General features: G+C 37.1%; 1 protein-coding gene across 1 annotated transcript in view; it reads left to right on the top strand.

The window, feature by feature from the left end:
* Positions 1 to 14,163, top strand: part of AOPEP (aminopeptidase O (putative)) — a 363,790-nt gene that overhangs the window by 70,987 nt on the left and 278,640 nt on the right. The window contains exon 3 of the mRNA XM_049772315.1: positions 1,682 to 1,835. Within this exon, the coding sequence (XP_049628272.1) occupies positions 1,682 to 1,835 (154 nt within the window). The remainder of the gene's footprint in view (positions 1 to 1,681; positions 1,836 to 14,163) is intronic.

Here is a 14,163-nt window from a genome sequence, read left to right as displayed (position 1 = left end):
TCAATGTGACCCCTATACAGAAGGTCTAAATTGGTAGGGCTCTTGAGAATAATGATTCCTTTAGTTTCCTGTATTCAGAATTAGTTGAAGCCAAACATATGGAAATCAAAATTGATATGTATCCATATCAATTTTTACTACTAAAATTAGAAAAATCTCACTTCAGTTCTTTCTTTTGATGTCGACATTTTTAGCTCAGAATTGAAGATATCTTATCTACTCTAGATGAATCAAAGGTTGCTCTATGAGTGTTTAACCCTCTAAAACTTAATTTGAGAAAATAACTCCTGAAGAGAAGTTGGTAGTAAAAAGCTGAGAAAGTCGACAGGGGTCACTCTAACAGTACCTCACCCTGTTCCACTATAGTTTATAATAGTAGATGATAACAATTTTCCTTGAGAAGTACCATCAATTTATAACATATGGTCAGGAAAAAATAATATATTCAGTCTAGTTGTGCAGCACATTGAGGTTTCAGAAGCATTAAAACCATTTTCTAGCTTATAAGGAAGTATGGTGTTTATTGTAAGTTAGTAATAATGTATTCCTTTAGTAAAGCTTAATATACAATTTGGACTATGGAGGCAACATTCTTGGCTGGAGTGGGAGCTCAAGATGTATTTTGAGCTGAGAGTCCTTAGTTTCATTGAAATTCTTTGGACTGTTTTTTTTATCTACTCAGTGAGGAGTGGTGTTTCAGTCCAATCCATTAGCAGATAAAAACAATGATGGGTAAGACCAGAAATTTTTTTTTGGGGGGGGGTCACACCTAGCAGTGCTCAGGGGCTCAGAAATCGCCCCCGGGCAGACTCGGGGGACCATATGGGATGCCGAGATTTGAACCACCGTCCTTCTGCATGCAAGGCAAACACCCTACCTCCATGCAATCTCTCTAGCCCCAAGACCAGAATTTCTAAAGTGAATTTTTTACTTAATGGTACTAAAATTCATGCATTTTCCATTTCTATTCTCTCTCTCCTCTCTCTCTCCTCTCTCTCTCTCTCTTTCTCTCTCTCTCTCTTCTCTCTCTCTCTCTCTACTATATCCATTTTAGAGTGAATTTAGTAAAGGAGACTAACCTGCATAGTGATTTCACTCATTCAACAGAGCATTATTTTAATGCCAAACATTGTGCTAAGCATTAATAATGAAGAATGGTTATTTTTTATTTCATTTATTTGTTTGTTTGTTTGCTTTTGGGCCACAACTGGTGACACACAGGGGTTACATCCTGGCTATGCTCTCAGAACTCACTCCTGGCTTGGGGAACCATATGGGAAGCTGGGGATCGAACCAAGGTCGGTCCTGGGTCAGCCACGTGCAAGGCAAACACCCTACCACTGTTCTATTGCTCCGGTCCCTAGTTCTTCTGTAGGTGTACACATTATGTGTGGTAGTCTTAGTGACTACTTATCCCTACGCTACCCTTATTTATGGCTTCATTTGAAGGAACCGAACAGTTCTGTGGGGATATAAACCTTCTAGGCTGTCCTGAAACCATCATCTATCTTTGCTTTCCATGAAATTTGAAATAATGTCCCTTCAGTTTATGTAACCCAGCTCTAAAAATGGGTTCATATAGTTTTGTCACTCAAATTCTTCAAGTAACAATAGTAGAAAACTATAGAATAAGGTCCAGAATCATATGGCGGCCTCATGTTTTTTCTCTTTCTGTTTTAAGGTTATTTAAGCTGGCATTACTACGTAACCATGCCCATGCCAGCTTCCACTTTTACGATTGCAGTTGGAACCTGGACAGAAGTGAAGTCAGAAACCTATTCTTCAAATGATCTGTCACCAGAAAGAAACCTCTCCCCTTTAGATGCTGTTTTCAGGTCTGTATTTGAAAAACAAACACTTTGGGAGCAGTTAGATTTTTCCAAGCTGCAAGTATGAGTCATTGCTACTGAGAAGCCAAATCAAAATAGAATTAATCAGAATGGGAAAAAGCCCTACAGTGAGAGAAAGAGAATTATAATACGGGTATATTGTTTATGCAGGAAGTGAGAGAAAGGAAAAATTATATTTAAATTTTTCTGTGAAATCAAGGAAAGTATGTTGCTTTGGTTATATTAACAGAATACTCAAATGCATCATTTTCATGTTTTCCACAGCCTTTAGTTTTGGTTTTCAGTACTTCCTTGATTAAAAATACAACTTAATACAAGAATGCTATTTGTCTGATAAATTACTTTACAGATTATTTCATTCTTTGGGTTCCATTGACTTAGTTTATGAAAGGAGTGGCCTTTTCCAAGGCAGTTAGTCAGCTTCCTTATTAGTGCTGGGCTGTAAAGAAACTAAAAAAGTCAAAAGGTTCAGAGCTTCTTCTGGGTCAGGGATTTAACTTTGTTAACTTTAGCAGAAAACTCTTCTTTTTGAGACTGGACTAGAGAAATCAATTTGAAGTTGAAAAAATTAGTATAGACTTTGGAAATTCACACTCAGTCTCTGCAGATGTTCAACCAATTTTAGCTTTGAATGCCAAGGGTATTAGACATTCAAAGAGGTACAGAAATGTGCTAATCATGCTTGACTGCATTATAATATGTCCTGGGACTTTTACATCTAACCCATTCTATTTATAGAGAGTTATTGGGTTATATATCCAATGGAAAAAAAATCAGAGTAAGGGAGTTGATGGTTTGGTCATCTGTAAGAATAAGGTATACTGTTAGTGCAAATTCTTTTTGAGTTGGTTTTTGTTGGTTTTACTTCTTTCTCAGTAGATGGTATTGTTAGGACATTAAGTTTTATATCAGGTATGCCTTTTTACCTGCATTTTGCTTTTTAAAGGAAAGAAAATAATTCTACTTTTGTCTCAACATCTTGCCTCTTTTGGACTATTCTTCTTAAGCCATATAGAATACTTTTGATGACTTACTGGATTTTACTTATGGTCTTTCAAGGGAAAAAGAAAATTATAGACAGATGTTTTGTGTTCTCTGTTCATGTGGGAACATTTAATGTCTTTGAGACTGTTTATAATTTCTTTCTTTGCTTTTGATAGCATCATGTAAGCCTTACTTACAGTTGTGGGCAGCCTCAATGTCTGCATAGGGAAAAAGGTACTCAGGAGACTCACTTGGAGTCACAGGAGACTTGATATAAGTAAGTAAGAAACTTACTTTGTGGTAAATCATTGAAATTATGGAACTACCTGTTAATTGTGCTTAGGATATTTTGAATTGATGAAAAAAGTATTGCATGTTTGAAGATGGATTATCCTGATCAAATGGTCATCTCAAATATTCTTAGAATAAGCTTAAGAGATAGTCTATCTTAGATTTATCATTTCCACTTTATAGATAAAGAGACTGAATGTTCAGAAGGCAACTTGTTCATAGTTATTCCTTACTGAGTTGCAAAATGTGAAGTGACTTGGCAACCTCTCCCCACATGGTAATTCAGAATCTTATCTGGGTACTTTGAAAAACTCTCAAAAGATCCATGCCGCACTTTGAATGTGATTGCCCTTCATTCCTTCAAAGTTAGGGACATGAGTGAAACACTGTCATGACTTGAGTGTGTTCTGCTAAAACAGTTGAGAGCATTGTCTTTGACCCTGAAGATATCATCCCTACTATTCAGATGCATTTCTTTGGACAGAGCCATATTTTCCTTCTTTGTAGAATAAAACCTTTGGAGCTTTCAAATTTTATTTTATATTTTTTATTCAGGCATTTTTAAAATTTGTGTTTCATTGAAGTATTGGTGCATGAGTCTATAAATAGACTTACTCTATCTAAGTCTATAAATAGCTTACTCTCTATCTACCTTGGTAACTTCAATTCTGTGATCAAAATCATAGGGTTTACTAGACTGCACAGCTTGAAGCTGCGCATTGTATCTTACCCCTTCCCTGTCTTTTTCAAAAGAGTTAAAGAAGACATGTAAATTGCCTTTGAATATTTCTTTTAGATACACCCTTTAATAGACATAACTGTTATCCAACATCTCATATTACAGCAATTTACCCTATCCTCAGGTTCTATTCAATATTCTAGTAGTATACTAGTATACTATATATACTAGTGTAGTATATATACAAGTTTACTCCAGTATACTAGTAGCAAATCTCTGTTCAGAGTTCATGTAAACAAAATGATCTGGGGTCTGTCGTTCTTGACACCTCAGCCCCCATATACACTAATAACTCCCTGTGCCACTGTCTCTTTTTGCATAGGCACATCAAAATGCGAAAAGTTTACAGTTGCAAACAAATTCTTATCTAATAAAGATGGGAACACAAAAATTTTTATATTGCAGTGGGACCTTACACCCTAGACACTTGGCATAATGACTTGGCTTAGACTCCAGTTTATTCGACACTGACTATTCACCCCTTAAACTGAGTATACCATCTATGGAATCAAACAAGGTTTCCCACACCAGCACCAGGAACATAAATTCTACCAAGGAAGGCCCTACTACCACCACCGAACTGACTTATTTTAAAGACAGTTCTTAAAGCATCCTGACAACCAGGCAACAGCAATAGTTTGCTTTTAGGGTAGGATATTCTGCATTGTTAACTGATGGAGAGACAGAGCTAGAAGACACAACACATCACCCAGTCTTCAACACAGGAATAGTACAAAAACCAAGATCTATAACTACAGAAACCTGACAGCAACAACTATTAGACTGAAGAGCTGACCACCAAGAAGGACTAGGGGTTGGACAACTGAGTATGCCTGGAGCTTTGAGTTGGTCTTATGCCAAAGTGCTTTGGGGTAAGATCTCCTTATTTTTTAGGCCAAAGGTATTTATTTCCAATTTCTTCCATATTTTGCTGTGTCTATGCAAACAATTCACACACACACACACACACACACACACACACACACACTTTTTTAATGTATTTCCCATCTCTGGAGAAAAAAAATGGGAGCATACTAAACCTTCAGCTATTGCATTAATGACTTTATAGGTGATACAATAAGTTTCACAAATAAAACTGCTAATGAACTCTCTCCCCTTCCATTTTTTAAATTCTCTGTTCTCTTTCTATTTCTTAGTAACTTTGCTTTTTGTCATCCTGAAACAAATGTATTATGATAGTTATGTCAACAATGTGATAAATTTTCTTTATAAATAATTTAAAATAAAAGCAAAACAAAAAATTTATAGGGTTTATTCCTATTGAATATAGTTTTTTTCCCCTACTTTTTTAATTTTAGGGGTGGGGGTTACTCTTGGCTCTGCACACAGGAATCTCCCTTGGAATTTCTGGAGTGGGGGCCATTTTGGATACCAGTGATCCATCCTGGGTCAGTCATGTTCAAAGCAAGCATGTTATCTGCTATGCTCTCACTCTGTCTCCTACTTGGTTACTTTATACACTGGATATGAGAGAGATGGTCTGGTATTTGTCTTTCTCCGTTTGACTTCTTTTAGTATGAGATCCTCTAGTTCCATGCAAGTTCTTGCAAAAGACAAGATTTCTTTTCTTAGACCCCAGCAATAGTCCACTATGAATTGTACATATTCCACATCCATATCTTCTCACCTGGCATTCAATATTATACTGTTTCCAGATCTTGACTATTGTGAATAAAAATAGGTGTGAATGTATCTTTTGTATTTTTGTGGGTTTGGAGTGGAATTTCAGCATCAGGCATTAATTCTATTTCTATTTTTGAGAATTTCCATACTATTTTCCATAGAGGTTGAACCAGTTGATATTCCCACCAGTAGTGAATGAGGATTGTTACTTTTTCATAACCCTGTCAGCACTTGTTTCAGGACGATTTTGAAACAGCTATTATCGTTGAGAATACTAGAATGAGATATTTCTTTTTTGTTTTAACTTTTCATTTCCTGATAGTGATGATAAACAATTTTTCATGTCTCTTATGACCTTTTGTATATCTTTCTTGTATGATGGTCATCTCTTTTTATCATTTTTGATGATGTTTTTTTGTTATTGTTGAGTTTTGTAAATTATTTATATATCTTAAGATGGTAGTCCATTGTCAGAAATATGGTGTGTGATGTAGAAAAGCCCTTTGCATTCTATGTTCATCACAGAACTATTCACAATAGCCAGAATCTGGAACAATCTAAGTGCCCAAGAACAGATAAGTGGATCAAGAAACTGTGTATGGGGCCAGAGCAGTGGTGCAGTGGTGCAGTGGGCCTTGTACACTGCTGACCTAGGATGGACCACGGTTCAATCCCCCAGCGTCCCATATGGTTCCCAAGCCAGGATCGATTTCTGAGCACATAGCCAGGAGTAACCCCTGAGCACCACTGGGTGTGGCCCAAAAACCAAAAAAAAAAAAAAAAAAAAAAGAGAAACTCTGTACATCTTTGCAATGGAGTACTATGCAACCATTAGGAAAAATTAAGTTTTGAAATTTGCTTATACATGGATGTATATGGTGAATTTTATGCTGAACAAAATAAGTAAGATAGGTATAGAAATATAATGATTGCACTCATTAGTGAAATATAAAAAGATAGTATAGTCAATGTGATTAGTATCCAGTGACAATAGAGATGAGGTCCAGAAGACTCATTTCATGGTAGGAAGCTTTCCACAAATAGTGGAGGAGTGTAGTTAGGGCAGAGAAGGGACCACTATGACAATGATAATTGGAAATGATCATTCTGGACAAGAACTGGATACTGAAAGGAGATAAAGTAATATGCATGATACTCCTTCAGTAGCAATATTGCAAACCACAGTGTCTAAAAGAAAAAAAATGAGAGAGACAATGTGTATATGTGAGAGAGAGAGAGAAAAGGAAAATGTCTGCTACAGAGACAAGTGGTGGAGAGGGCATGGGGTGGGCAGGAGGGAAACTAGGGACATGGTGGTAGGAAATGTGCAGTGGTGAAGGATATTGTACATTGTATGCCCTTTGATTTAACTTTTGTGCGTAGTGTGAAATATTGGCCCAATATGCATTCTGCATATGGCTGACTAGTTTCACCAGCATCACTTGTTGAAGATGTTTTTCTTTTTCATTTTATGGTTTTGGCTCCTTTGCCATAAAATCTAACTATTCATATAATTAAAATAAGGGCCTTTATTTATGTTTTCTCAATTCTGTTCTGTTGGTTAGACTGTCTGCTTCAATTCCTATAGATTTATAACATAACTGAAATTGGGTATCATGAGGCCTCCTTTTTTTTTAGCATTTCTTTGGCTGTTTGGGGGTTTTATATTTTCATACAGATTTTAATCATATTTTTTTAGACCTTGAAGAAGACTTTGAGGCTGAGATCATCCCAAAATTTGCAGTTTCATAACTCCTTCTTTAAATTCATGCTGAAAGACTGGTGAAATCCCAGTACTCCCAATGACACAGCCCATGCAAATATAGCCTTCTGTTGGATGTCTGCTCACCTGATATACAGGTCCTACCTGAGCAATAGAGCCATAGTTATTTATAGTTACAAATTCTGTTTAAGTAGCTACTCTTCTGTTAATAGTCCATCCCTACCTCCACAGCCACCCTCACTTATGTAACATAGACAGTCTTTGTTTTCTTCTCAAACAAAGATCTCTTCCATCATGTAGGGAAAATTGATTGATCTGTCCATGCCCTCTTTTTCTGCACCTCATCACCTCAGGAATAAATACCATGTACTTCTCACTAATGTCCTGTAAGTTGATTTTTTAGTATTGGTAAAGCTTTAGATGACATCCTTTGGGTTCATCAAATACTGTGGGAATTTTAATAAAGATTAGATTGAATCTGCTTTGGGTAGGATTATCACTTTAGTAATATATCATATACATAATACATTGGATTTTTTTGTTTTTGTGTATCTTCTATTTTCTCCTATAGTGCCTTAGAATTTTTGTATACATCTTTTACCTCCTTTGCTAAAAGTTTATTTGTAGATACTTAAATATATTTGATACAGTTGTAAAATGATTCCTTGATTTTATTTCTTCTTGTACAATATAAAAATGCAACAAACTTGCAGTTTAATTTTTTTTGTTATTGCTGTTTTGGAGGTCACACCAAGTGGTACTTGGAGCCACTTCATAGTTGATTGCTGTAGAGATCATGATGTGTCAGGATCAAATGTAGGATTCTTGAATGCAAAACATGCTCTTCTGTCCTTTGCATACTGTGTCTAGCTCTCTCTTTTGATTTTATATTCTGATACTTTACTGTATTTTGTAAGTATATAATGTATTATGGTTTATTATATAACAATATTTTGGTAGCATCTTTAGAGTCTTCTAAATATGATCATGTCTTTTGCAAATAGTAATAGTTTAACTTCTTTTCCATTTAACTTCTTTTCCTTTCATACTTTTTTCTTGCCAAATTGCTGTTAATAGGACTTATAGTGATTTGTTGTAAAGGAGGGGTGAGATTGGATGTTCTTGGCTTATATTTTATCTTAGAGGAAAAGCTTTCAGGTTTTTTCCTTTGAGATTGATGTTAGCTGTGGTTTGTTGTATGTATACTGTTGAGACACTTTATCATAAATGATTGTCGAATCTTTCAGGAACTTTTCTGTATCTGTTATTATGAACAAATGATTCTTTATCTTTTGTTGATAAAGTATATAACAACGATGTGCATCTGTTTATATGTAAAATATATACAATTAATCATGATGCTATTTTATTGTACTGTTGGATCTGGCTTGCTAATTTTTTTCTCCCATTTGTATTGAAGTATCAGGCTTTCTAATTATGTTAATGATAGTTTCTTGCATACATTTTACAACACCACATTCATCACCAGAGTGCCTACTTCTCACCACCAGTGAGAAGTTATCTCCTACCCCACTTGACTCTCCAGTTCTTTTGCTTTTGGTCATGCTGTTACTGTTTTATTATGCATCTTTATGTTGCATAGAAAGATCATTCTGTATCTGCCATTTTCCTTTGACTGACTTCACTCAGCTTGATACCCTGTAGTTCTGTCTACATGGCCACATGGCCGCAGATTGCATAATTTAATCATTTGCTAAGATTTTGAAGATGTTGAATTTCCAGAGAACAAGTACTCTCTTCTATATCTTAAGAGTTGATTACCTCGGGCTCGGAGAGATAGCACAGAGGTGTTTGCCTTGCAAGCAGCGGATCCAGGACCAAAGGTGGTTGGTTCGAATCCCGGTGTCCCATATGGTCCCCCGTGCCTGCCAGGAGCTATTTCTGAGCAGACAGCCAGGAGTAACCCCTGAGCAACACTGGGTGTGGCCCAAAAATAAAACAAAACAAAACAAAAAACAAACAAACAAAAAAAAAGGGTTGATTACCTCTTTAAAGAGGTGCTCATTTGAAATATATATGCCTTAGGAAAATAAGTAGATGGTAGAAGCCTTGTGCTCTTTGTTCTCGCTTCTATCCGAAAGCAAGTTTTGTCTTATCTGTAATTGTGAAGGGAAGAGGATATGGCCAAATCAGATTGGAGATGGTACCTACAAGGGAAAGGGTAAATACAAGTCCTCTTACGCCCTCCTATGTTTAAAGCAAATTATGTTACAGAAGAAGGGTAAGTTAAATATTTTATTAATGACAGAAGCTAGACTGAGGAAATGCTCAAGTACATAATCTCAGTGGGCTTTCTTTTACTTTATTTCCAAATTAGACCAATTCACTCACCCATTTACCAACCAACTGTTGGTAACTCAACACATATGTATAGTTGCCTATTGACTAAAAAGTGTGCCATTAGAACAAGCAGATTCAAAAGAGAAAGTCTAGAGTAACCAAAGCTAATTAAGATGAGTCTTGGAAAGAGTTCTGGGTACCCCACCAGGGAAGAAGGTCCCTGTATGAACATGCCAGACCTATGGAATGGTGCACTTTCCATACTACTTTACACATCAGACAGGTGATGACTTGAGTTTTTCCTTCATTTATCACTGTGCCTGTCCATCCAAAATGTAAGGCTGATAAAATAGCCCATATGTGCTTAATCCTTCTATGGCTGCATGCTTCTTCTGTATCTTCTTTCCTCATTAGAGAGTGACTTTGCTTTTATCTACTAAATCTCTGGCTCCACGTTGCGTTTCCTAACAAAGGTTCTCTGATCGCCAACTGTGATGTTTTTTAGTTATAGTCACATCTGGTCCCTGTGAATTCCCCATCCCCCGTCTATATCAAACTTTAAGACCGGCAGCTGGGGTCATACAAATGTAACTTTTACAGGAGGCTTATACCACAGACTTTCATTTGCCTAAAGTGTTCATCTGGGTCCCAGAAATTTGGCCATATTATTGGTCATTGAACTTTTTGATCACTGTTCTTGTGGGCTAAATAATAGCAAGAACAGTCTCTTTCAGGCTCCATTTTCACTCATGCTTCAGCCCTCTCTGGGTATTTTTGTAAATATGTTAGTTATAAGGCATTAAGTAGTATATTAAAATATTATTAATTTTATTTTGCTTTAGTATAAACTTATCTAGCCAGAGGAGAATCTTTTTATTATGTCTAGCATTTGGAAGTCTTTGTCTTAGATTATTGTCTTTGCATCTTTGTGTTTAAGCATGGCATGGAAACTTGGATACAATCCAGAGAAGTCCAATGAACATGATTAAAAGCATGAAAAAATAGGCACCACAAGAAAGAAGAAAAGATTTTGTGGTTACTCACTCTAAAGAAAGGAAGACTTCATGAGGAATCTTATTTAACGTTTTTAATTCTCTGAAAAGGTGTCTTACAGACATTGGAGGATGAGTCCCTTTTTCTCTCTTAAAAGTACTAGAAAAGAAATTATATATGTAAATCATAGGGGGAAATGCCAATATCAAATATATCCCTTTTTCTTTTACAATTTGTTTTATTGAGGCCATTGTGAATTACAAGTCTTTCACAGTTGGATTTCAGCTGTTTAGTAACAGTGAATTAGGATCATTCCTACCACTAGTGTTGACCTCCCTCCACCATAGTTCCCTGCATGTATCCCAAATTTCCACCCCTAGCACCCAGATTATTAGTGAAACAGGTCTATTTTGTGTTTAGCTTGTTATAGTTTGGGTCTCTTGATTCTGTTGTTGTTGATTTTGGCTTGGGTATTTAGATATTACCTTTTTTTCCTACTCAATGTTCCTAAGACCACTTGGCCCTTGGGCCACATCCACTTTTGTTTTCTTTTCTCAATTTATAAAAAGATATAGAAATATGAGACAGAATAAAGTGATTCAAGATCTGTGGCTCTATGGAAAAGCAAGAGCCCCTATTTAGAATATAAGTAAAATTAAAAGAAGAATGGGCCGGAGAGATAGCATGGAGGTAAGGCGTTTGCCTTTCATACAGGAGGTCATCGGTTCGAATCCCGGCATCCCATATGGTCCCCCGTACCTGCCACGAGCAATTTCTGAGCCTGGAGCCAGGAATAACCCCTGAGCACTGCCAAGTGTGACCCAAAAACCACACACACACACACACAAAATTAAAAAAAAATTAAAAGAAGAAAGAAACGTGGGAGTGGGTGGAAGGGTAAGTGTGGCTTTTTTTTTTTTTGCTGCATAGACACATCAAACATTGGGGAAATTAGAAAGAAAATTCCACTGGCCTAAGAGATACAGGGTGTCTCCACCCATGAAGCATACTGTCAAGAGACCAATTATAGGCTCCAGGCATGTTGGTTGTCTAGCCCCAATGTCTATCTTAATGGTCCCAGAAAAAATTCTGTTCAGTTGCAGTTGATAAAGTCAGTAGAGATCTTGGTTTTTGTATAGATACTAGGATGAAGCCTAGGATAAAATCTTTCTTGGTGGTCCTAGGAAAAGTTCTGCTTAGTCACGGTTGTTGTAAACTGTTGTAACTAGAAATATTGGTTCTTGCACTGATACTAGGGCATAGTGTCTTCTGATTTCATCTAACTTTGGGTGGTGAGGTAGGGCAACCTGCCCTTAGATCAAGTTGTTGCTGTTTCCTCATTGTCACGATATCTTATGGGCCTACTCTGGAGCAGGTTAGTGCCAGGGTGGCATTCAGGCCTTCCCTAGGTGGAGTTTGAATCCTGGTGCTGGTGCCATAATCTGTGCTGGGATATGAGTTTTGGGGTTGGATGATCGATGTCTGATCCATTGAGGCCTAAATCAAGTCTCCATGACAAATGCTCAGAGTGAAAGGCAGACCTGCACTATAAAATTTATAAACTTCCATTCCTATTATATAAGAACTTCTTTCTATATGTAAGATTTCTAGTGTGCCTATGTAAAACAGAACAATGCCACATAATAATCCTTTTGCATATGGGGGTAAAAATAACAACCTAAATTATCTTTATAACCTGATTGTAACCTGAGCGTATAACCCAACTGAGACTTTTCTACAAGAATTTCCTTCTAAGCAAATCCAAAGCAGAGATGGGGGCAGCTACCACTAAATATGTGATCTTCTTAGTTTGATTTGATTTCTTCCATCCTTGATCTTTTATTGCATCTGCCTCATTTCACTTTGTCATATACTGAATACCCTAAAAAAAATACATCCCATCCCACACCCAAAAAGTCTACGGCTGTGGGTCAGTGGTAGAGTGTGTGCCTTGAATGTAATGTCCTTGATTTGTTATATGCATTTGGGTTAAAAGTAAAGAGAATCAGAGAGATACTACCAATAGGACAGAGGTTAAGGAACTTGTGTTGAATATGGTCAACTTTGGTTCAGTCTGTGGCACCACATATGATCAGGTAAGCACCACTAGGATTGATTCCTAAGCACTGAGTCAGAAATAATCCAGGAGCACAGCTGGATGTTACTGAAACATCACCACCACCTCAAAAAAAAAAAATCGATCCCACATTCAGAGACTGCTATATTGAAATTATTTTCAACATTTTGGGAGCTGATGGTGGCATTTTGCATACTTGTGAGTAACTAAATATTTCTGCTAGCTAAAATATATTAATAAAGAGACTCTGGAATTAGCTGACTTCTGCTGTATCTCTGAAGCATGGCAGACATCTTGGGCCTTTTCTCTGCTTTCTTCAGCCTGGGAACTTTGATCCTCTTGGGCATCCTTCCCTGATGGCTCATCTTCTCCTGAGGTGAGTCTTCTCACCCAGAGACTGTGGAAGTAGCTGACTTCCGCTGTGCTGTGTCTCTGAAGAACAGCAGACATCTTGTGCCTTTTTTCTGGTTGCTTTTGCCTGGGAACTTTGATCCTCTTCAGCATCTTTCCCTAAGGCTTGTCTTCTCCTGAAGTCAGTTGTCCAACCCACAAAGGGTGGAGCCAGAGGAGCTAGCCAATGATAACCACCACAACATGTAGAAAAATCCACAATACAAGCGTAACAATGGGAAAACAACACAGGCCAACACCAGGCAAAGAGAATGAAGGTGGCAACTCTGATGTCTCAAAAAGGACAGCCACCTAGTTAGTATCTTAGATATGGAGTTTAGAGAAGAAATATGGAGGATGTTCACAGAACTCAAAGAAAGTATAGACCGAGTAGAACAGAACACTAATAAGAATCAAGGGGATATGAAGATAGAAATCAGAAAACTCCAGTGTGAAATAACAGGTCTGAAAAACTCAGTAGATGAATTGAAAACCTGGAGGGCTCTCCAATAGGGTAACAACAGCTGAGTTTAGAATCAGTGAGCTAGAAGATAAAATGCATGACAACTCAATACAGCAGAAGAGATTGGGGAAAAGCCTTAAAGAAAATGATCAGTCAATGGAAAAATTACTCAAAGAATGTGAACAGAAGAAAATAGAAGTCTTTGATAAGCTCAATAGACACAACTTAAGAATCATTGGAGTCCCAGAAACCCAGGAAGAAAATCCCCAGGAAGAATCAATAATCAAGGACATCATTACAGAGAAACAAACAGAGCTAAGGACTACCTGCAATCAAATCCTGCATGCCCGAAGAGTACCAACTAAAAGAGACCCAAGGAAAAGCATCCCAAGACACATTCTAGTCACAATGACAAATCCCATATATAAAGATAGAATACTAAAAGCGCAAGATTAAAAAGGGAAATTACATTCTAGGGAGCATCTTAAGATTTACAGCAGACCTGTCACAAGAAACACTCAAGGCCAGAAGGTGAGATTAATCTCCTACAGAGTTCATTGGCCCTACTCATAATGGGAGACAGATCCTCTTCCTTTTTGCTAAGGGATCAAACTCACCATGACTTCCACCACTTGCTATAAACTCAGAAAATTTACAGTACAGTATTTGCAGTTGTACTACCTGCCACTGGATGAAGAAGGAAAAGAC

Source organism: Suncus etruscus, chromosome 4, assembly GCF_024139225.1.
Source record: "Suncus etruscus isolate mSunEtr1 chromosome 4, mSunEtr1.pri.cur, whole genome shotgun sequence".
Classification (NCBI taxonomy): Eukaryota; Metazoa; Chordata; class Mammalia; order Eulipotyphla; family Soricidae; genus Suncus; species Suncus etruscus.
The sequence above is the reverse complement of the archived record's forward strand: the minus strand, read 5'-3'. Positions and strand labels throughout refer to the sequence as shown.